Here is a 23,832-nt window from a genome sequence, read left to right as displayed (position 1 = left end):
CTCCTACTCTCTCTGCGCGAAAGCCTTCTGCGCAAGGAGGGTGTGGGCAGCGGAGGACCCTTACTCTCCCCGCTGGTCCCTGGCAAGGAGTCATGGGACCGCCTCGCCAATTCCCCCATCTGCCCCCCTTCTCCACTGCTGCTACGCTGATTTCCTTCCCCAGAAGATGGGCTGCTTCTCCCCATCCCGGGACGCTCTCCGGAATCCCTCTGGAGCCCTCCCTCTCCCTCTGGCTCCGATGGCAGTTCCCTGACATGTATCATATTACAAAATCTGGAAGTAAGAATTGCTGAAGGAAATGTGGAGTGATGGGAACATACAGTCATATGTGGTGGGATAGTCCGTTACTTAATGAATTTTGGAAACAGATTGGTATAGAAATATTGGGAATTGTGGGAAGGAAGGTGGAAATATCTAAATTAATGGTTTCTATTAGCTTGAGTAGAACAGAGTTAAAAACAAAAGAGGAATGCAAATTGGTAATACTGATGGTAACTACAGCCAGACAGGTTATAGCGAGTAACTGGAAAAATGCAGAAGAGCTAGGGGTGAACCAATGGAGGGGAAAACTGAATAATATTATAATTTTTGAATACCTAACTGTGAAGATACATAGAATGAAAGGGTTTAAGGTCAGTGAGAAAGAGGAGGATTGGTTTGAGAAGATATTGAATTATTTGAGTAGGTTTGAACAATTTGGGGCAATTAAAATGTTAAAAGTTAAATAAACCTTGTGGAAGGAGAGGTGTTAAGGTATATAGAAGAGTACATATGGCTGATTTGAATATGTTATTATGGAATATTATTGAATATGTATATTATTGAATATTGCATACCCAAAGTACAGTGGTGCCTCGCAAGACGAAAAGAATCCGTTCCGCGATTCTCTTCGTCTAGCGGTTATTTCGTCTTGCGAAGCAAGCCCATTGACAGCTTAGCGGATTAGCGCTATTAGCGGCTTAGCGGCTAAGTGGCTATTAGCGGCTTAGAAAAAGGGAGAAAAAAGTGAAAAAAATCGCAAGACTCGCAAGACGTTTTCGTCTTGCGAAGCAAGCCCATAGGGAAATTCGTCTTGCGAAGTGCCTCGAAAAACGGAAAACATTTTCGTCTTGCGAGGCGTTCGTCTTGCGGGGCACCACTGTATCAGCCTCCTGGGGGGTTTCACTGTTTCCATTTTGGTGGTTGGTAAAAAAACAAAAACAAAAACAAAACACCATTCACCCCACAGGCGAAAGAGGGGTTGGCAGGTGCCACCAACCAGGAGCTGCAAACCCCGTTTCCTTGGCCTGTGCAACCTGAAATCAAAACTGTTACTAGCAGATAACTTTTGGGTTCAAAAGAAAATAAAACATCAGGCGGCTGGGCAGCCCCATTTCTCGGCCGGAGTGCCCCACTGGGGTTGGACTCGATGGGGGTTGGACTCGATGGCACTTGTGGTCTCTTCCAACTCTATGATTCTATGGTTGCAGGACCAACAATGGAATAAACTTGCAATAAAGGAGATTCCAACTAAACACTGGGAAAAACTTTCTGGCAGCGAGAGCTTTTCGACACTGGAAAGTGCTGGACTCTCCACCACCCACCAGCGATTCTTGAACCGGGATTCCTGCATTGCATGGGGTTGGACTAGATGCTCCTGGGGTGCCCCTTCCAGCTCTGTAACTCAGTTTCTAAATTTTAGAGCCCCTAGAGCGCCCCTGGATCAAGACTCTCTTGCCCACCCCCCGCAGGGTCCAAACAGAGGCCATTTCCCAAGCAGTCACATTCAGCCACTTCCGATTTCATCATCATTGGTTTATTTGCTTTCAGCTATCTCAAAAACTGTACCAGGGGAGGGGGGAAGAGGGGAGTTTTTGCTACTTTTTCACTCACTCTACTGCTTGTCCTTCAACCACCACTTTAATCTTCCAACAAACATTTCCTTGAAGCCTCAAGCCTAGCATTTCGAGCTATTAAAAAACATCAACGAATTTGATCATGCCATCTTCACCGGCATCTCCTATAATTGAAAACTAACCTGGACTTCAAACGAGCCTATCAATTTATCGTCCCGATTCACACACACCCTCCTCTTCCCCCCGCCCCCAATAAAACCACCGGCCAAAGCAAAAGCCCCCCTACCCCGCCCTCTGCTTCCCCCAAGGGGCAAGTGCATCGCTGCTCCCGAACTCTCCGAGAGTTTGGGAACCAACCAAGCTGCAATTTGCTACTGCGAGGAAGACGTTAACAGACAGCTGTCAGTCCGCTGGGGCATGGCCTGCAGTTATAGCTTTGTCCTGAAGTCGTGGCCCACAGCCAACATTTGCAGACCCACGGCCCGGGTGCCCCACAAAAGAGGAAAGTTTCCTCTGCTCCGTTTGTCCGCCCATCTTTGGGCGCCAACCCCTGGGAGATCTCTGGGGCCAGGAGGTCTTCCGGTTGCGCGCTTAACCGATAAATTAAAACAGCCCCTTCTCTCTCTGCCTCTTCCCGGGTCCCGCTAAGGGTCTGTGAAGCCCGCCTCCTGTTTGAATTTCGCCAGGGTCTCCATGGGCGAGCAGGAGAGCAGCAGAGGGTGCACCTGCAGGAAGGGGTTCAGGTTACCCCCGTCGTCTCCGTAGCACGGCAGAAGCCGGCTCTCGGCGTGCGCCGCCTGGTGCGCCTTGAGCTCCTTGCGCTGCCCGAAGACGGCGCCACACTCGGTACAGGGGTAGACGCGCTCAACCGTGTGGGTGAGGTGGTGTGTCCTCAGGTTCCCCTTGTACTTGAAGCTCTTTCCACACTCGAGGCAGGTGAAGGGCCTCTCGCCGGTGTGGATGCGCCGGTGCTTCATGAGGGTGGTCTTGAGGTTGAAGGTCTTGCCGCACTCGCCACAGACGAAGGGCCGCTCGCCCGTGTGGATGCGCTGGTGGGTGATGAGGGTGCTCTTGCGGTTGAAGCTCTTGCCGCAGGCCGTGCACTCAAAGGGCTTCTCGCCCGTGTGGATGCGCTGGTGCTTGATCAGCTCCCCGTTGTGGCTGAAGCACTTGCCGCACTCGCCACAGGCAAAGGGCCGCTCGCCCGTGTGGATGCGCTGGTGGCGGGTCAGGTCCCCGTTGCGGCTGAAGCTCTTGCCGCACTCAGCGCAGCCGAAGGGCCGGTCCCCCACGTGGATCTTCTGGTGGAGGATGAAGGTCTTCTTGGCGCAGAAGCCCTTCCCGCACTCGCCGCAGACGAAGGGCCGCTCACCGCGGTGGATCTTCTGGTGCGTGACGAAGTTGGCCTTGCGGTTGAAGGCCTTGCCGCAGTCGGCGCACGAGTAGGGCTTCTCGCCCGTGTGGATGCGCTGGTGCAGCACAAAGGTCTGCTTGGAGCAGAAGCTCTTGCCACACACGGTGCACTCGAAGGGCTTCTCGCCCGTGTGAATGCGCAGGTGGCGCATCAGGTCCCCCTTCTGGCTGAAGCTCTTCCCACACTCGGAGCACGGGAAGGGCTTCTCGCCCGTGTGCACCCGCAGGTGCGTCACCAGGTTGCCCCGGTGCTGGAACCGCTTGCCACACATGCTGCAGGCGAAGGGGCGGTCGCAGGCCGCGTGGCTCTTGGGGCGCCGCGCTCCCTCGGGGGTGCCGGCAGGGTCCGGCGGGGTCCGAGGACGGGGCTTCTCCCGAGGGCTGCCGGAGCCTCCGGGGGCAGGCAGTTTCTTCTGCTCCGTACCAGCCTGCTTCGCCCACTGGCTGCCACTGCCCTTGCCGCTGTGGACACTCTGGGAGGAGGCGGCGGCTGCTTCCGCTCTCCTCCGACTCGGCTGGATGTCGCCATCTGGTGGTGAGGAAGGGAAATGGCAAGGCATCAGAAGACAAGACAAGAGCTTTGAAATGAAATGAAATTTATTACGGTCCCAGACCAGCTTCACATACCGTACTAAGCAAACATTAAAACACAATAGAATTAAGTTTGAATTAACAATCGAATATAACAATAAACAATACGAATATGACAGCCATTAGAAATGTGGTTTAGGTCTTAGTCTCTAAAATATTATCTAGTGTTTGCATCTGAGGCCTTAGTCTTTGTAATAGCACAGCTTGTTCGCTGAGTTTTATGGCAGCCGCGCAAAATTTGGCCTCCCTTAGCGTAATCTCTGGATCCTTATCCTCTATCAGGAATTTTAAGCGATAAAATGTTTAAAAGGACTTTCCCAAAAATAGCAGAGTCCTTTTCATTGGGGATAATTCAGACGGAAATTCCCATGTGTCCAAAAAGGTTATTTCTGTATGCCACTACTGCGGCCCGTATTTTGTTGGCCCCAAAATGGGAAACGAGCGAGGTCCCAACCAAAGAAGAATGGCAACTTAAGCTGACAGAATATGCACAGCCTGCAGATTTAACATATAGAATAAGATAACAAGAAGAACATATGTTTAGAGAAGATTATAAAACGCTTATTGAATATATAGGGGGGAAATTGTGTACACTTGAAAACACTGGTGGCATTAAGATAAATTCAACAGTGTACAGTGGTGCCTCGCAAGAGGAAATTAATTCGTTCCGCAAGTTTTTTCGTCTTGCGAGTTTTTCGTCTTGCGAAGCACGGTTTCCCATAGGAATGCATTGAAAATCAATTAATGCGTTCCTATGGAAACTGCCTTCAGAGCAGGTCCGGGGACAGTCTGTCCCCCGACCTCTTCTGAAGGCTGGGGGGGGGGGGAAACAAGGGCTTTTCTTCCCACCCCCAGCATTTTAAAAAACCCCGGGACAGCAGAGGACTTCTCCGCTGTCCCAGGGTTTTTTAAAATGCTGGTGGGCGGCAGTGCTGCCGCCCACCAGCATTTTAAGATCTCCCCAGACAGCGGACTTCTCCGCTGTCCCGGGGCGATTTTAAAGCCCCCGGGAAGGCAGGCGGGGGGGAGCAAAGACTTTCGCCCCCCGCCAGCCTTCAGAAGAGGTCCAGGACCTTCAAAAGCCGTCCAGGAAAGCGGAGAAACGCGCGTTTCTCCGCTCTCCCGGCAAGGCAGGCAGGGGGGAGCAAAGACTTTCGCCACCCGCCAGCCTTCAGAAGAGGTCCAGGACCTTCAAAAGCCGTCCGGGAAAGCGGAGAAACGCGCGTTTCTCCGCTCTCCCGGCAAGGCAGGCAGGGGGGAGCAAAGACTTTCGCCCCCCGCCAGCCTTCAGAAGAGGTCCAGGACCTTCAAAAGCCATCCGGGAAAGCGGAGAAACGCGCGTTTCTCTGCTCTCCCGGGAAGGCAGGCAGGGGGGAGCAAAGACTTTGCTCCCCCCCGCCTGCCTTCAAAAGCCGTCCGGGATAGCCGTCGGGCCTGTAAGACAGAGCTATTCTGCCTGGCCTTTAATTTGAATTCAGCCTGATCTTTTATTTCCCTTCTCTTCCCTCCCCTTTTATGAAGATCACCTGCTCTGAGACCCCACAGCTAATTCTCCCCTGGTCTCCTCGCTTGCCCAAGTAGGACCAATTCAGCCAGCTAGCCCTGGGGATTATCTAATGCTTATTTCCCTTAAATTGATTTTTGCATTTTATTGTTCTTCAGGTTTTCATATTGTATTTTATGCTGCTTTTATAATTAAGTGTTTTAAATTTGTTGTTAGCTGCCCTGAGCCCGGTATTTGAACAGGGAAGGGTGGGGTATAAATAAAAATTTATTATTATTATTATCATCATCATCATCAGACACATAATAAAAAAATAACAAAGAAGACCTAATTGACACGCCTGCCCCCCGACACTCCTGCACTTCTCCTTCAGCTAAGATGGGAGAGTCGCAGAACTCACCCATGAGAAGGGTACCATGGGTTGCTCCTGCTCCCATCTCTCCTGGGGGGGACACAAAGTCGTCTTCCTCCTCCTCCTCCTCCTCCTCTGGCTCCATCTTCACAATAACGTCAGGTCGGATGTCGGCTGTATGGAGGGAGAGAGAGAGGATTCGTCAGGGATTCTTCAGCTGCCATTCCTGCACTGCAGCGGGTTAGACTAGATGACCCTCAGGGTCCCCTTCCAACTCTCCAACCCTTTGGTTCTGTGAGGCAAGGGGCTGCAGCATCCGGGAGCCCCTCTGCCCCGACAGAAGCACCCCCAAATCGGCCAGCCTGCGAGGCTTGGCCATGCGCCTTGACAGCCTTCCTCACGGCCACAAACGGGCTGTGGGGCAGAGACCCAGCTGCCCCAAAGAGGCTTATAATAGCCCGCCTCCCACCACAGACACCTTGCCCCTCACGCCAAAAGCAGCACAGGCTTCCTGGACTCACAGGAGTCCGTGTCGTCGCCGGATTCCCCGCCGCTGTAGTCCCAAGGCTCTTCTGCATACGAGTCGTCCTCTGGCTCCATCTTGATGGCCACTTCTGGCTTGATCCCTGAAAGAGGAGAGAAAATCCAGGAGTCTCATTTACTGCTCTGGCCAGGTGCCCTCTTGGGGGGCACAGACCTCTGCCTCTGACACACAGTTCTGAACAAGGGGGGCTTGCGCCCCAAAAGACGCCTGCTGATGAGTTTGCTAAGACAGCAACTGCTGTTCTTAGTAGCTCAGAGAAGGTGTGGGAACCTTCAAGCTTAGGAGTGCAAAGGGGCCAGCGGCCACCCATAGCCAACTCCAGGGGGGCCCTCACTTTGCGCTGGGTGTCCTAGGGGGCTGCATCATGCACCCCTCCACCTGCTCCCCAGGGAGGAACACCAGCCCCTCTCACCTGCCGGGGAGTCAGGAAGTGGCTCTCTCTCTGCCTCCGCCGGGTCCTGGGGGCACCCGATGCGCAGCTCCTCCTCAGGCTCCACCTTCACCACCACTTTGCGTCCCGAGGGAGCAGCCCAGCCGGCAGCTGCAAGGAGGAAGAATATTATATTAATTTATATGTGCAGCCGAAGCCATTACCAAGAAACCCCCCAAGATACACATGACAAAATAAAATGCATTCCACAGTTATTGAAACCAGGCCTTCCGTTGTGGTAGTGGGGGGGGGCAGAGTTTCTTCACCAGAAGAATTAAACTTATCCCTAAGTTGCCGTTCTAAAGGCAAAACAACCCTCACCTTTTCAGAGATGTGAGGAGCCCTGTCTCCGAATAAACAGTTAATCATTTCCCTCTCCAACATTTGCCTTTTGCTGCTGTCAGCCTCCTCTGGACTAAGGATATGGGAGCCAGGTCTGTGCCACCCCCACCCCCACCCCCTCTGAGCTGCATTGTGCTAGAACCTTTATTGTCAGTTAATTCTTGTTTCCCATGTACAGTGGTACCTCGGGTTAAGTACTTAATTCGTTCCGGAGGTCCGTTCTTAACCTGAAACTGTTCTTAACCTGAAGCACCACTTTAGCTAATGGGGCCTCCTGCTGCTGCCACGCCTCCAGAGCACCATTTCTGTTCTCATCCTGAAGCAAAGTTCTTAACCTGAGGTACTATTTCTGGGTTAGTGGAGTCTGTAACCTGAAGCATATGTAATCTGAAGCGTATGTAACCTGAGGTACCACTGTATTCATGTACTGAAGGAGCTTGGGATGTTCAACCTGGAAAAGAGGAGACTGAGAGGAGATGTGTTGCTATCTTCAAATATCTCAAGGTCTGTCACAGGGAAGTTTGTTTTCTCCTGCTCTGGAGGGTAGGACTCGAACCCGTAGCTTCAAGTTACAAGAAAGGAGATTCCGACGAAACAAGAGAAAGAACTTTCCAACAGTTAAGAGATGTTTGGCAGTGGAACGGTCTCCCTTGGGAAGTGGTGAACTCTCCTTCCTTGGAGTTTTTTCAAGAGAGTTTGAATGGCTGTCCGTCTTGGATGCTTTAGCTGAGATTCCTGCATTGCAATGGGCTGGACCCTTGGAGTCCCTTCTATGATTCCAAACCTATATTCATTTCTTTTCTGCAATACTGAATTTATTCTGCGTTGGCCAAATTGCTGGGTTGTTGGGGGGGGGGGGTTGCTCATTTTTGGATTTGCCAAAACGTTCCGCATTTTGCATATTTGCATTTCCATTGCTCTACATTTGGAGGTTGGGGCTGTTTGCTGTAAGCCGCCTTGGGCTCATGGTGGAAGAGCGACCTACAAATCAATCAAATAATCTTGGATCTCCCTAGGAAGGTATTAATCAGACTGAACAGGGAGTGTGTTTAGGCCCCGTTCTGCATCTCTGCCCCCGGCAAGCTGGGCTCCTGCGACTCACAGAGGGCTCAGGAGGAATGTCTCCCCATTACTGACCGGGGCTGGGGGGCTCCAGACTGTTGTCCTCCATCTCCTCTCCTGGGGGGGTGGCCTCCCCTCTCGGTCTGCTCCAACGGCTAATGGGGGCTTCACATCAACACCACCTGCCCAAGAGGAAGGGAGGGAATTTGATTTGATTTATTATATTTCTATGCTTGCATGTCATTCCAATAAACCCCAAATTCCAAACAATAAATAACAACAACATGACAGAACATTTCAGAAGATGGGGCTGCTTGAGAGTAGTGGAAAATTGATTTCTATAATGTACATGTTACTAGAATGGGGTGCTAAAGATGAAATGGTTAAATAAACCACGCTACAATAGCCTAAAGACTTGGGTCATAATTTGGAGAGGGCTTCCATGGAGAAGTTATGGGGAAAGGATATGAAGTTTACTGCTTTTTATACACTTAGAGGAAATTATAGTGGTGCCTCGCAAGACGAAATTAATCCGTTCCGCGAGTCTCTTCATCTTGCGGTTTTTTCGTCTTGCGAAGCACGGCTATTAGCAGCTTAGCGGCTATTAGCGGCTTAGCGGCTTAGCGGCTATTAACAGCTTAGTGGCTATTAACAGCTTAACGGCTTAGCGGCTTTAAGAAAAAGGAAACAAAACAAACGTTTAGTCTTGCAAAGCAAGCCCATAGCGAAATTCGTCTTGCGGAACGACTCAAAAAACGGAAAACTCTTTCGTCTTGCGCGTTTTTCGTCTTGCAAGGCATTCGTCTTGCGAGGTACCACTGTATTTCAAAATGATGTACAGGTGACATTTAACACCAAATGAACTAGCCAAGATGTAGAAAATGCTGGAAATGTAAGCAGATAGAGGGGCCATTCTTCCATATGTGGTTGATGTGTAAAAAAGCGAAAGGCTTTGGGGAAATGATATTTCTATGTTCCCCAGACAGGCATGTGATAGGAGCTGAAGCTCTCAGAGTTTTCCTGCATGTTTGCTAGAGAAAACTCTGCGGGAAATATGAAGGACGTCTGCAAGTCTGAGTTCCAATGCTCAGAGACCATGTTAAGCTAGACTAAAGTAAGTCTTTGTAACTGAATGACCATTTTAAGCCTGCATGAACATAGCTGCTGTATCTGGTTCTGTATTCCGAGTGAGTGAATCAGTATTAGAAACTAGGTGCCAAATGGCTCCTTAAACCAAGGTTGGAGTCACCAAAACAGAATGCCTGGTTAATATTTTGGGGACAGACAGCTCTGAAGTCTTTATTTTTCAAATGATGGACCGACTGCGATTGTCTGCCTTAAAGCATCCTGGATTACCGTATTTTTCGCTCTATAAGACGCACCAGACCATAAGACACACCTAGTTTTGGGAGGAGGAAAACAAGAAAAAAAATATTCTGAATCTCAGAAGCCAGAACAGCAAGAGGGATCGCTGCGCAGCGAAAGCAGCGATCCCTCTTGCTGTTCTGGCTTCTGGGATAGCTGAGCAGCCTGCATTCGCTCCATAAGACGCACACACATTTCCCATTACTTTTTAGGAGGGAAAAAGTGAGTCTTATAGAGCAAAAAATACGGTACTTAAACGAAAAGGCTAAAACTAACCTATCTAAGCTTCCCTTCTTAAGCTGCACAGGGGCGCACTGTGCTGAACTCACAAACGAGAGCAAGGAAGGATAATATCTAACAAATATACCCTCTCTTAGCCTCCCTATCCACATCCCTCCATAGAGGACCCTGGGGTCGCTTCCAGCCATACAATTCTGTGATTCCACAGCGCTCAGGACTCACCAAAGGGGAACAAGAGACATGGAACTCACAGCCTCGAAGAGCCAACTTGCCTTGCGCACAACGTCAACGCACCACAACGCTAAGCCCCACACGGTGTGGGGGTGGCCGCCCAGCGCTCTCTGGACCACATCACTGGGGCCCTTGTTGCTCCCATCACCGCGTTGCCTGATGTGGCTTCACTGAACATGCGCAGAGCTCCATCCCTGTGATGAGGAGAAACAGGAGGAAGAAGGAAGGAAGGAATTGTACATCAGGCCTGCGACTGCCTGCAGTTTGGGAAAGGGGGAAGCAAATTTATTTGTTTGATTTGTACACAACCTTTCATCTGAAGATTTGAGGGCAGTTCACAGCATAAAAATACAAAATAAAAACATTGGACTAGGTGAGGCTTGGGCCCCTCCCAACTCTTTAGGACTAAGTTTGGCCAGCCACATTATAAGGAAGAGGAGAATTAGAGGAAAGTAGCTTTTTTATTATTGTTATTGTAACTGCTTCATTTGCGAAATGATTGCAATCCTTTGTGCTAAGTTTTCGAAATCATAAGACAAGCATCTGCTGAATCAGGCCCAGTGAACCCAGCATCCTGTTCTCTCAGTGGCTGACCAGATGCCCAAATAACAACAACAACAACAACAACAACAACAACAACAACAACAACAACAACATATTATTTGTACCCCTTGTACCCCGCCCATCTGGCTGAGTTTCCCCAGCCACTCTGAGCGGCTTCCAACAAAGATTAAAAATACATTAAAATGTCACACATTAAAAACTTTCCTAAACCGAGCTGCCTTCAGATGTCTTCTAAAAGCCAGATAGTTCTTTATTTCCTTGACATCTGATGGGAGGGCATTCCACAGGGTGGGTGCCACCACCGAGAAGGCCCTCTGCCTGGTTCCCTGTAGCTTCACTTCTCACAGGGAGGGAACCGCCAGAAGGCCCTCGGAGCTGGACCTCAGTGTCCGGGCAGAACAATGGAGGTGGAGATGCTCCATCAGGTATACTGGACCAAGGCCATTTAGGGCTTTAAAGGTCAGCACCAACACTTTGAACTGTGCTCAGAAACGTATTGGGGGCTAATGTAGATCTTTCAGGACCAGTGTTATGTGGTCTCGGCGGCCGCCCCCAGTCACCAGTCTAGCTGCCGCATTCTGGATTAGTTGTAGTTTCCGAGTCACCTTCAAAGGTAGCCCCACGTAGAGCGCATTGCAGTAGTCCAAGCGGGAGATAACCAGAGCATGCGCCACTCTGGCGAGACAGTCTGCGGGCAGGGGGGGTCTCAGCCTGTGTACAAGACAGAGCTGCCCTGAACACAGAACTGCCCTGCACCTCCATGGGCAGCTGTGAGTCCAGAATGACTCCCAGGCTGCACACCTGGTCCTTCAGGGGCACAGTTGCCCCATTCAGGACCAGGGAGTCCTCCAAATGGGAAACCTGCTAGCAGGATCCGAGCACAAGAATATTCTGGGCATTCAGAAGCCCTGCTGCCTCGTAGAGCCACGCACTAGCAAGAGACTCCTCCATGTCAGTCCTTCAAGCCACAACTGAGAGCCATCTCCCCACAAAATCTCTCTCTCTCGCTCCACCTCCACCTCCACTTATTCCCTGCCTCCAGGCAGCCTCCGCACTTTCGAGAACAGCCCGGCCCTCGCCTCCCTTTCCCAACCCGCCTGCTGTTATGCAGGGACACCAAGGCAGAGACCCTTTGCCCCAGACACAGCCCATCCAGGCCTCTGACCTCCCAAGGCAGCGTGCTGCGGCCCCACAACCAACGGGGGAACTCTGGAGATCAGTGGGGTGTATTCGGATCCTGCATCTGGCTGGGCGCTGTGAGAAGAGGAGGCTGGGCTCTATGGGTCCCCCTTTGGCCTGATCCAGCTTCAAGGCTCTCCATATGCAAGTTCTCCTGTGGTGGCAGAACCTCCATGCCCAGGGGCAGTCTAGCTCTGAATAACCAGATAATGGGGTACAATAGGAAAATACTGTTTTCCTTGGGACCCATTTCTGGGCTTCCCATTAATAGGCAGCTCGTTGCCCACTGGCATTTTGGCCTCCTGCCCTAGTCTCCCTCCGTTTAGGGCATGCCTATTTAGGTCCATCGCTTTCCATTTCTGCAAACAAGCAAGGCTGTGTCCGCGGAAATTCCACCCCCCAAGTCACTTGTGCTGCACCCCACACATAATAAGGGAAAGGGAAAGGACCCCCTGGACGGCTAAGTCCAGTCGAAGTTGGGTGGAGGCTTCCCAGGAGTGCGCGAGTGGCACTCTGCACATGCCCAGCAGCCCTCTCGTCCTCAGGTGCCAAATCACCGCCCCCCTCCAATGTGCTATATGGGCAGGAAATCTGGTCCTCGGAATCGGGGCCGAGCTGGGTCAGACCAGCCCTGAACCCAGAGGGGTTTTTTTGGGGGGGGGCTCTTGGAGCGGGCAAGGCGGGCATCGCCCGACGGGGCGGGCGGCGGAGACAGAAGAGGCTGCGCCCCCTTGGGCCCGATCCCTCTTGCAGAGCAGGGCAGCCGCGCTCCTTCCTGCGCCCCCTTTGCATGCGCCCCTGCTGCGTGGGGGTTTCGCAAGGGGCTTTTATTGCAAAAGGGGGGGCAGAAGCATCGCTGGCGGCGGGGGGGGGGCTTACCTGGCCTGCCGAGGAGAAGGCGTGGGGGGCGGCCTCCCCGCCAAGGGGGCGCGGGGGGAGCCGGGCCGGCGAGAGGAGGAGGGCGGGGAGCAGCTGGCTGTGCCTGGGCCCCTCCGCGCGCGCGCGCCCGGCACTCCGGCTGGTGCCCCTCGGGCTCTGCCTGCCTTTGTTGTGGGCGGGGAGAAGACTACAACTCCCGGCAGCCCCCGCGCCGGCGAGGGCGGGGGGAGGGGTCTGGAGAGGGCGGGGGGAGCGGCGAGAGCAGCACCCAACTCTCCCCCTCCCCGGTCCCCTGGCCTGCCTGGGGCTGCTGCAGACCCCCGCCCCCGATTTCCTGGGTGCGGGTGGGAGCCCCCCTCCCAAGCAACGCCTCCCCCTGGCAGGGAATTGGCCCCCACCCAGACGGGGAGGGGGGCTCCGCATGGCCCAGTGGGGAGGGATGATGGAGATGCACCTGATGGGTGATCTCTGGGGGACAGAGGCAATTGGCCCCATTAAGTCCCTGCCCTGCTCAGCTGCCGACTGGACCGCTGCCATGGGCTCTGCGTGGGGCTGCCCTGGAAGCGGAAACTTCTGCTGCTCCAAAGTACAGATTATTCGGTGGGGTTGGTGGTGTAAATCACGCAACAGCCAGTTTGTTTTGGGGTCCCAATTCAAGGTGCTCAAATTACCCTTTGAAACCCCGAGTAGTTTATGCCCCACATCCCTGAAAAGCACCTCCTTCCCTATAGACTCCCTTGGGGGCTGAGGACCGCCATTTATGCACAAACCTAACTCTGTAGCTGGACGATGATCATGGATCTCCCCCCCCCCCCAAAAAAAAAAAATTCAAAACCCCCAATACCCATAATGCCCATTACACAAAATCTATGGCACAACCCCAGTTTGGAATGACAGTTCTGTTCACCTCACTCCCAAAGGGATACTGAAGAGTTGGGAAAGGTTTCGAAAAGGGCAATCGAAACATCAGCAGCTCCTTGCAGGGTGAAAGCTTTTTCAGTTTTGAGTTTTGCGCTGCAGCAGAGAAAAACACTGCGCAGTCTACTCATATGAAACACAGGGCAGAGCCGAAATGTTCAGGCCAGGCTCGTTTCAGCATTTGGGGAGGTCAGGCGACAATGCCACCCTAAAGATTTAATCAATTTTCCTTGGGTTAGAAAGCATCTCAGAATGTTTGGGTGGGGGTGGGCTTACCTTTCAAGACATGGGTGCGGGGCTTTGAAAATAATAACAATAATCCCCACTTCTTCTGGCAGTAACTGAGCTCCTTTCGGTAGCATTCTCTCCCGATTTGAGTCAGAAAACCCCCTGGGAACAGGGCTGAGCCGATTTCTCTCCTAACACCTGAAAAAGAATTTAGCTGCACGTGGTCCAGGTCCCAACTCCCTCCATCCAGTAAGATGGGCTTGCCTGTCTCTATATTTTTATGACACTGGGCCAGGGTAAGGGGACAGGTTTTCCAGCACACCTGGGTATTTGATGGGGGCGCAGGGTCTGTTCCAGGGGTCACCCTCTAAATGGGGCTGGACTACAACCCCAGGACACAGCTGGTCCAAGAACAGGTTCTCTTCTCCATTTATCTCCTGGAAGAGTTGCAATTCTCTCGATAGCCCTCTTCAAATATCTGATGGCATAGGAGTCAAGTCCTAAGGGCTGGGGTCCCTTCGGCCCCCCCCCAAAAAATATTCAAGTTTGCACACCCGTCTGAAGGGCTGTCGCCTGGAAAATGGAGCAAGCCTGCTTTCTGCCGCTCCAGAGAGCAGGACCCTGAACCAATGGATCAGCGGTTCTCCACCTGTGGGTTCCCAGATGTTCTTGGACTACAACTCCCATCACCCCTAGCTAGCAAGGCCAGAGCTCAGGGATGGTGGGAGTTGTAGTCCAACAACATCTGGGGACCCACAGGTGGAGAACCGCTGGATTAAAATCACAAGAAAGGAGATTCCAACTAAACAGCAGGAGGAAGCTCTTTCTGCCGGTGGAACGGTCTGCCTCGGAAAATGGTGGGCTCTCTTCCACTGGAGCTTTTTAGACAGAGGTTGGATGGCCATCCGTCAGGGATGCTTTGCGTGAGAGTCCTGCATGACAGGGGTTGGACTAGATGACCCTGGGTGTCCCAACTCTTAAGTTTCTACGAAATTGGCCCAAGTCTTCCCTTTGGCACTTGGCTCCCGAGGGATCGCAAAATGCACGAGAAACAGTAGGCATTCCCTGCAAAAGACACACAAAACCTTTGATTCCCAAGTAAGCTAAAGCTATCCAATATTAGAAGTGCTGGGGAAGGCAGCAGTGGGTTCTTTTATGATTACAGATTTCCCCTGTGATATCACACGTTTTCCCCAAGGGAGCAAAAAGGCACAAAGAGGCCCCCTCCACAGCTGCCCAGAACGCTCGCCTTGGAAGGGTGAAGTTGCAATACACCTTGGGGTGCATAAAGAGGAAATGTGATCACCCCTGGAGGTGTTTGGTGGGCACAAGGCTCTCTGCATCTCTGGGCCCCACCTTCCCCCTGCCAGGCCCCACCCAGCCCCCCCAGGACCTCAGGTGAACATGCAAGGTGGTGTGATACTGTGCTCCAGGGTGTCGGCCTGGGACCTGGGAGAGAGCAGGGTTCAAATCTGGCCACTTGGCCATGGAGCTCCCTGGGCGTGACCTTGGCAGCCAGTCCCTGCCTTCTCTCATCCTCAGCCACTTCACAGAGGTGAACCTGGGGCTTGGCAAGAAGGCGGGAAGCCGAATGCCGCTACATCAGCAAAAATGTTGATTGCACAAAATTGGAAGGCCGGAGAAGTACCAGCTAAAGAACACTGGCAAGAGAAGTTGATGAACTGTGCAGACTTGGCAAAAATGACAGACAGATGAAGAGAAAGAGACAACAGTGAAAAAGAATGGGAACCATATTTGCAGAAACAAAGAAAGTCAAAAGACTTGCTGGCAGGATTTAAATAAACATTTACATTATTAGTATTAGAAAATGTTTAGAAGATAGTGAAATATTATGGTGTATTTACTTCTATTTTTATGTTTTTCGGCTTGATGTTGTTATTAATAATTTTTTTCTGTTAGGAGACAGCAAAGTGGGTGAAAAGAGAAATGAACCAGAAGCGGATGTTGGGGGAAGCCCTGGAAGGGAGGGAGGGAGGATTATATAGAAAATGTTAAGAATTTGAGATGTATGTAATGAATGGGGGGAAAAAATGAATATTTTTTTTTAAAAAAAGATGGTAGGAGGCAGAGACAACAAACAAAACAAACCAGTCAAGGTGCGTTTTTGAAAAACAGATTTATGACGAGTCCGAGATAATGGAGAGAGAGGAGGAGTCTGACTTGCTCCACCTACAGGCAGAACTGGGGCATTACGCCTCTCCCTCCTCCTTGACCCCGTCCTCCTCCAGCCGCCCGTTGTGGTGTATCTGGTGCTGGAGGAGCTTGTCCCGCGAGCGGAAGCAGCCGCCGCACTGCTGGCAGGCGAAAGTCTTGCCCCGGAGGTGCATCTTGCTGTGAGCCACAAGGGCGACGTTGGTGGGGAAAGCGCGGCCGCACTCGGAGCAGGCAAAGGGCAGGTCCCCGGTGTGGAGGCGCTGGTGGGTCAGGAGGTTCCCGCGGCGGCTGAAGCTCTTCCCGCAGTCTGGGCAGCGGTGGCCCCCCTCCTGGGCGTGCGACCGCTGGTGCAGCCGCAGGCCCTCCTTCCAGCTGAAGGTCTCTGGGCACAAGGCGCAGGCGAAGGGGCGGCGCTCCTCGTGGTGCGCCGCCAGGTGCTGCGCGAGCTCCGCCTCCCCACCCACAGCCTCCCCGCACTCGGGGCAGTCGCAGCCTGCCCTTCCAGCATGCTCCACTGCCTCGTGGGCCAGCAGGTGGGCCTTGCGCTGGAAGACCTCGCCGCAAGTGCCGCAAGGGTAGAGTTCCTTGGCCGCGTGGCTGGCCCGGTGGCGCAGGAGGTCCCCCTTGAGGCAGAAGCGGAGGCCGCAGGGGGCACAGGCAAGCTGAGCCTTCGCCTGGTGCTTCTTGTGGGTGAGGAGGTTGAGGCGGTAGAGGAAGAGCTTCCCGCAGGAAGAGCAGGCGAAGGGGCCTTTCTGCTCCTCGTGGGTGGCCTGGTGGTCCGCCAGGGAGCCCCCGTCCTCAAAGCTCCTCCCGCAGTCGCCACAGATCAGCAGCTGGGGCTCCTGCAGCGCGCCCGTCTCCAGAGGCCCCTCTTGGGCAAGGCTCCGGATGTTCGTCAGCTCCACCCGGCACCACGTGGGACACAGCTCTTGGAGGGAAAGGAACTGGGGTCCCGAGAGGGACCAGGGAGGGGAGGCAGGCGGGTTCCAGTCCCCCCTCAGCTCCTCTTTCATCGCCTGCCAGTTCATGCTCGACTCTCCTGCGGGAAGAAGGAGGAGAAGGTGCAAAACCCAGGTCTGGGAATGGAGTCGAATACATAAAACCTACATAAGGAGAACCTGCTGGATCAGGCCACCACATACCCTCCAAGTGTCCTGGTTTTCCAGGAACGGTCCCAGAATTACAGAAGCTGCTCCAGATTCTGATTTGATCCTAGAAATGTCCCGTTTTTCCTTTTTCGACCCGCTCTAAAAGTGGTGTGTGTAGGTGCAAAAATAGAGTTCTGTTTATACCAATAATAAAATCCCTGCACTGAATGAAGGGTGAAGTTGGCATAAGAAACCCTCCCTACAATTTTGAAGGAAAAGGTCACCTATCTACTTTAAATTCTTTCACTGCGTTGCTTCCGCAGCCAGACATTTCTGAGGAAACGCAGGGAGTGTTTATTCCTCTGGAACTGCTCTGTTTGCTCAGAAGTAATCCCACTGTTTTTAATGGAGCTGACTCCCAGGTAATGGGGTCAAGACTGGGCATCCTTACACTGCAATCCCAATGAGTTCAGTAAGATTTACTCTCTGGTATGTTCCTGAATATTCCCAGTGTTTTGATGATGATGATGATTTTCCTGATGGGCTTTTCTTCATTCCATTGATTTGTGGAAGGTGTTGTAAATGATCCCTTCCCTCACACATGTTTTCTTTACAACACTCCTGCGAGGGAGGTGAGGTTGTCCTTAGCTCAAGGTGACCGATGCCTCTGAGTCCAGGACAACGCCTGGGTGCGTCACAAGATCAAACGCAGGAGAAGGCTTCCTGCCGCAGAAGGGAATGTCCCTATTTCCCAGGAGAAAGGTTGGAGGGTGGAACATTGGCCCATCCAGCCCAGCACTCCGGCTGCTTTTCCAGCGCAACGATTCTCTGATTCATTGGAGGGTTTTAAAAGAGAGGTTGGTTGCCAAAATGAAGCAAAATGAGCACCTGCTTAGGACATCAAGGTAAAGGGAGGCACCACGGAAAATTTCCACTGCCAGATTTCTAACATCAATGGTCACAAATTGCTCAGTGGAGCGTTAGCGTTCTCACTTGAAGTCTATTAAAAATCCCAACAGAAGCAACTCTGCCACAGGACAGGCCGGGTGCCTAGATCTCTACTAAGAATAGAAGCAGGTATATGACCGAAGATTAGTTTTCGGGATCTGAGCAATTAGAAAAAGGAAGAGATATTTTTCCAAATATAAATAAAGTAGATCAGGAGTCAGCAACCTTTTTCAGCCATGGGCCGGTCCATCGTCCCTCAGACCTTCTGGGGGGCCGGACTATATTTTGGGGAAAAAATAATGAAGGAATTCCTATGCACCACAGCGATGCATTTTAAATAAAAGCACACATTCTACTCATGTAAAAACACGATGATTCCCAGACCATCCACAGGCCAGATTGAGAAGGCGATTGGGCCAGATCCGGACCCTGGGCCTTAGGTTGCCTGCCCCTGGTGGAAGTATAGCAAAACAAACATTGTTTTTCATCCTATTGTAGGTTTTGTTTCATTTTGAAAAATACAGTTTTATTTTACAGTTTATTATCATTTGTAAGTTGAATGAGATCTGTATGGGGGCTCCCAGGTATGCAGCCTGGGGGTCATTTTGGATTCACAGTTGTCCATGGAGGCACAGATCCATTCTGTGTCCAGGGCAGCTGTCTGCCAGTCTTATCTGGTACACCGGCTGAGACCTTACCTGCCCACAGACTGTCTCGCCAGAGTGGTGCATGCTCTGGTTATCTCCTGCTTCAACTACTGCTTGACCCGGAAACTGCAACTAATCCAGAATGCGGCAGCTAGACTGGTGACTGGGAGCAGCTGCCGAGAAAGACCTACATTGGCTCCCAGTGTGTTTCCAGGCACAATTCAAAGTGTTGGTGCTGACCTTTAAAGCCCTAAATGGCCTCGGCCCAGTCTACCTGAAGGAGCGTCTCCACCCCCGTCATTCTGCCCGGACACTGAGGTGCACCTCTGAGGGCCTCTGGTGGTTCTCTCCCTGCGAGAAGCCAAGTTACAGGGAACCAGGCAGAGGGCCTTCTCGGTGGTGGCACCCACCATGTGGAACACCCTCGCATCAGATGTCAAGGAAATAAGCAATTATCTGACTTTTAGAAGACATCTGAAGGCAGCCCTGTTTAGGGAAGTTTTTGATGTTTGATGTTTTATCGTGTTTTTAATATTTTGTTGGGAGCCGCCCAGAGTGGTGGGGGCAACCCAGTCAGATGGGTATAAATAAATTATTATTATTATTATTATGGCCTCTAAAGTCTGAATCTGGCCCTCTTGGTTGGACATCTGTCTCAGGATTTCTTCAGCTGAGATTCCTTCTTTGCAGGCACCCCGGGGGTCCCTTCTAGCCGCACAATTCTCGGATTCTATACTCACCGGCACTCCCCTGGGCGTCTCTGTCCCCTTGCCCAGGGCGACCCACAATGCTCGGCTCTTCCCCTCGCTCAATCCGGGACAGAAGCTCCGGTCTGGGAGGAACAGCTCCTGTGTGCAGACAGACAGCAAAGAAAGAAAAGTCGGCCTTTGCTAGCAGCAGGAGAACGGACAAAAGGAGAGCCTGCCTTTCCGAGGCGTGCAGGAGCTCCTGGCGTGGGTAGCCTTTGGTCTTTCAAATTCCAGGGGCACCCTGTGCGAGGCCAGAATTCGGAGCCCCCTTCCTCTCGCCTTCCATTCTGCTGCACTCACTACATCATAGCTGTGATGCCCTGCAGTGCCCCAGGGGGACAGAACCAGTCGCTCTGCCCTCCGTTCACCTCTGAGGCAGGGCAGGAGCTTCCTGCAGCCAATCAGAAGCTGCGCCTTGGTTTCTGAATGTTTTCGGAAGTTGAACGAATTTCTGGAGCAGATTCCGTCCGACTTCCGAGGTACCACTTTACACCTGTTGTGAACATCAGGCCCCAAAACCTCTTGCGGGAATCCCAGTTCCAATAGCTATAAGGCCGTTGACTTATCTCACTCTTTTCAAATGTTATTTCCTTCAACGCCCAGCTCCTCTGAAGTAAGTCACTGCCATTCCCATTTTGCAGATGGGTTTGCACTTTGGCCAGTAAGGGACTTCCTCCCATGTTCCTTGTTCATAAGGCAGCCAGTGTGGAGCAGTGGTTAGAGCGTCAGACTGGGGCCCGGGAGACAGAGACCAGGGTTCAAATTCCCACTCAGCCATGAAGCTCAATGTGACCTTGGGCCAGTTACTCCCTCTCAACCTCACATTGGAGCACATTTATACAAAACATAGCAAGGTTAAAAATAAATATATATCTACTTGGATAATAATATCTACATACAGTCATACCTTGCATTGAATATGCTTCATGTTGTGCGTGTTCGAGTTGTGCTCTGCGGCAACGCGGAAGTAACAGAGCGCATTACTTCCAGGTTTCGCCGCTCGCGCATGTGCAGACACTCAAAATGACGTCACACACATGCACAGAAGCGGCGAAAAGCGTCGCGCAGGTGCACAGATGTGCCGTCGCTAGTTACATTTGCTTCTGGATGCGAACGGGGCTCCAGAACGTATCATGTTCGCATCCCGAGGTACCACTGTGTTAGATTAAACTCTATAGAATTGAAACTGTGAATCTTATAGTTATGTAGTATGCCTGTCTCTTTTTTATGTTCTCATGTTTATTTTTATTCTATGTTGTTTTAGCATTGTTTAAAATAACAATAAAATGTATGTAATCAGCAAATAAAAACAGAGTATGGCCCCTTTGTTTTTGTTTTGGCTCCAGCATTACCCAGGGAGAGCTTCATGGCCTGGTGGGGATTCAAACTCAGGTCCTCGTCCGAAACTCTAACCACTGCTCCACGCTGGCTTCCTAGAGCGCCTGCTATAGGGCAGCTTTATAAATTTAGGTAAATAAATACAGTTGTACCTTGGATCCCGAACACCTTGCGACTCGAACGTTTTGGCTCCCGAACATCACAAACCCAGAATTGAGTGTTCAGGTTTGCAAAGGCTCTTTGGAACCCCAACATCCGACGCAGCTTCCTCCTGCAGCCAATCGGAAGCGGCGCTTTGGTTTCCAAACGTTTTGGAAGTCAAACAGACTTCTGGAACAGATTCCGTTCGGCTTCCAAGGTACGACAGTATGGGGAAAGCAAAATGTCACTTAGAGAAGAATTGGAAACAATTTCCTCGAAGCGTGAATTTGTTTTATGCTCAATGTTTTAATGGGTTGTAAAACTGCTTTGAGGTTGTTTTTCTTTCAAATATAAAGTGGTATAGAAATTAAATGAATAATAATAATAATAATAGATTTCATAGGGGGTGGGGAATGGCCCCTAGACATTCCACCCACAGTCAATGTGCCATTTGGCGACCAGCTTATATATCTGAGTTTCTAACGCTGGCTGTGGGGCCCTGAAGACCCTTTGCCCCCAAGATGCTCACCCAGTGAAGCCACCAGCTCAAAGTTGCCCTGCATGACATCGTAATAGAGGTCCCTCTGCCAGTCCGTCAACAGTGGCCACTCCTCTGGGGAGAAATAGACGGCCACGTCCTCAAAGGTCACTGGAAGCTGAGAGAAAGAAAGAAAAGGGGGACCTGACTCCTTAGAGAAATCTCTTTCCATCACAAGACACAAGGGGGGTTCACAGGCCCCCTGGAACACACAGGGTCGGGGGCTGTGGAACCTCTTGACACAACCCCTGTACAGGTGGAAGGGACCCTGAGGGTCATACAGACCAACCTGCTGCAAGGCAGGAATCTCCACAAGCATGCAGGGATGGCCACCCAACCTCTGCTTAAAAGCCCCCAAGGAAGGGGAGTCCAGCACCTCCCCTTCTGGTCCCTTCTGGTCTGGCCTTCAAAAGGTTTAGTCAGAGTCTCCTCCCTTGTAACTGGATTCTGGACCCTGCCTTGTTCTCCGTGCTGGGCTTCGGCCCCAGAGCAAGGAAAGCAACAGTGAACAAGAGGGGCCAAAGATAAAGGAAATGGTGCTCCTGAGCATGGGCAGAGTGGCTTCCCCATAGATTAGGAGCCCAGAGCTCAGACAGGCCTCAATCTCAGTAACTCCCTAGGCTAAGAAATCCATCTGTCCTGGAGTGGGGCTTACCTGGTCACCCCCCAATATTTTAATCCATTTGGCACCCCTGCTGCCCCCCAACAGAAGGTCGCCCGCTCTCCACCGGAGGAGACGCTGGAGCGCCACGGCCCCTCTGGATCAAGGCCCTCGGGCCCCGCTGCAGAGGAGGGGGTTCCCCTTCCCTTCCCCCGCGGGCGCCCCCTCGGCTCCCGCATCCCCCAGCGCAGCCTCCCGGGGCTCGGAGGCTCTCCAGCAGCGGCAAGAGCTGGGGCGGCAACGCCTCCCGGGCCGGGCGGGCGCGGTCCCTGGACGGCGCGGGCGCCTCGCCTCGAGGGCTGCCGGTACCTGGCGCCCCGCCGGCGCCGCCATCCCCGGCCAGGCTGGGCGGCCGCAGCCGCGTAGCCTCCGCTTCCGCCGGTCGGAGTGCAAAGGGCGCTCGGGGAGGCGCTGCGAGCCGGCGCCGCCTTCTTATCCCGCCCCGTCGAGCCGGGGCCTGGCGGAGACGCCGAGCTCCGCGCCGTGCGCCCCTCCGCGCCCTCCCCTACCTGCCGGGCTGCTGGGAGAGGCGGCGACGGGACGGCGCCCCGCGCCCCGCAAAGCGCCCTCCTTCCCGTCCCCGCCGTCCAGGCTCCCGGGGCGCACGGCGGGCTGGAAGGCAGCCTCCCTCTCCCCGGAGCCGCGCCGAGCCTCGCCGCCTCTCCAAATCGAGAACAAAGCCCGGGGGACAGGAGAGAGGGGGCGCGGGACCCCCGACAGAACAATGGGGGGCCGGGGAGGGGAGGGGAGGGGGCTTCCAAAGGATTAGGCAAATTCGTGGAGAGGGCTCCCCGCGGGGATCAGAGGCCGTGATGCGTCTCAGTACAGCTACATTTTTAATTTAAAAACAAACACTTTTCAGGTTGATACATTTCCTTAATTTTACAGTCATTGTAACATTTCAAAACTTGACTTCCCCCTTTCTGCGGTTCCTTAAAGTTATTATATATAATATAACTAAGGAACCGCAGAAATAGGGGGAAGTTCTGAAATGTTAGGAAAATTAAGGAAATGTATATATTAAATAACTTTAAGGAACCGCAGAAAGGGGGGGGGAGTTTTGAAATGTTAGGAAAATTAAGGAAATGTATAAATTAAGGAAAAATTTAGTAAAATTAAGGAAATTTATCTCTCTACTGCATATCCAAATTCATTTAATTTGCTCACTTGTTTATCTACTTTAAATATAACTGCAGGTTAATACAATAATCCTGCTAATGTTTTTATCTGTTTGCAATTTATCTGTAAATATCCAATAAACCATTTCCATTCTTTTATAAAAAGTTTATCTCGATTTATTATTCTTCCAGCAAGTTTCGCCATTTCTGCATATTCCTGAAGTTTTTTGTATTCCTTCTTCCTTTGCTGGGACCTCTGCTTCTTTCCATTTTGGGACAAGCAACATTCTTGCTTCTGTAGTAGCAGACACAAATAAATTTCTATATGATTTAGGTAGTTCCAACCCCATAATTCCCAAAAGAATACAGCTCCATTAGTCCGAAATTTCGGATTCTCCCAACCTGATGCCAAAGTTTAGTGGCCATTTGTAATGCGAACTCCATGTCCCCTAAACTGAGCAGTTGATACAGGTAAATGCCAAAATAATCCACCTATTGACTCCAAACTGGTGCCAGTCTTGTGCTGTGAATCCATTCTGTGCCTTCCCCCAAACTGAGTAATCGACACCCAAACCAGGATGACAAGTAAATGGCCCAAAACCCAACCTTGTCCCATTGACTCTGAACCGGTTCCAAATTGATGTGCTTCTGAATTTGGTGGAAACTGCAGGCAGTACTTGGGTTCTGTTTGAGGGTTTCCCATAATAGGGTCTCTGGTCGGTCCCTGTGAGAACAGGATGCTGGACTCAATG

General features: G+C 51.9%; 2 protein-coding genes across 5 annotated transcripts; both read right to left on the bottom strand.

Moving 5' to 3' along the window:
• Positions 1-1,779: 1,779 nt before the first annotated feature.
• Positions 1,780-12,667, bottom strand: LOC309325963 (uncharacterized protein). The gene is made up of 7 exons (XM_081834396.1): positions 12,532-12,667; positions 9,901-10,103; positions 8,149-8,255; positions 6,652-6,780; positions 6,217-6,321; positions 5,744-5,869; positions 1,780-3,777 (listed from the first exon to the last, which is right to left on the bottom strand). Exons 3-7 carry the CDS (start codon positions 8,180-8,182, stop codon positions 2,480-2,482), a joined length of 1,692 nt encoding a protein of 563 aa, XP_081690522.1. The 5' UTR covers positions 8,183-8,255; positions 9,901-10,103; positions 12,532-12,667; the 3' UTR covers positions 1,780-2,479.
• A 3,128-nt stretch (positions 12,668-15,795) lies between these two features.
• Positions 15,796-22,393, bottom strand: LOC309325990 (zinc finger protein 34-like). 4 transcript variants are annotated; one of them, XM_081834448.1, is made up of 4 exons: positions 22,272-22,393; positions 21,293-21,419; positions 19,276-19,383; positions 15,796-16,891 (listed from the first exon to the last, which is right to left on the bottom strand). In XM_081834448.1, the coding sequence occupies exons 1-4, from the start codon at positions 22,293-22,295 to the stop codon at positions 15,888-15,890; spliced, it is 1,263 nt and encodes a 420-aa protein (XP_081690574.1). In that variant the 5' UTR covers positions 22,296-22,393; the 3' UTR covers positions 15,796-15,887. The 4 variants fall into 4 exon arrangements, with proteins under 4 accessions (XP_081690574.1, XP_081690573.1, XP_081690571.1 ...); XM_081834447.1 differs by lacking the exon at positions 22,272-22,393 and adding an exon at positions 21,957-22,145; XM_081834445.1 differs by lacking the exon at positions 22,272-22,393 and having other exon boundaries at positions 21,293-22,145.
• Between the last annotated feature and the right edge of the window lie 1,439 nt (positions 22,394-23,832).

This window comes from Podarcis erhardii (assembly GCF_964252035.2).
Source record: "Podarcis erhardii genome assembly, chromosome: 12".
NCBI classification, from domain to species: domain Eukaryota; kingdom Metazoa; phylum Chordata; class Lepidosauria; order Squamata; family Lacertidae; genus Podarcis; species Podarcis erhardii.
This window is presented reverse-complemented; position numbering and strand designations above follow the sequence as displayed.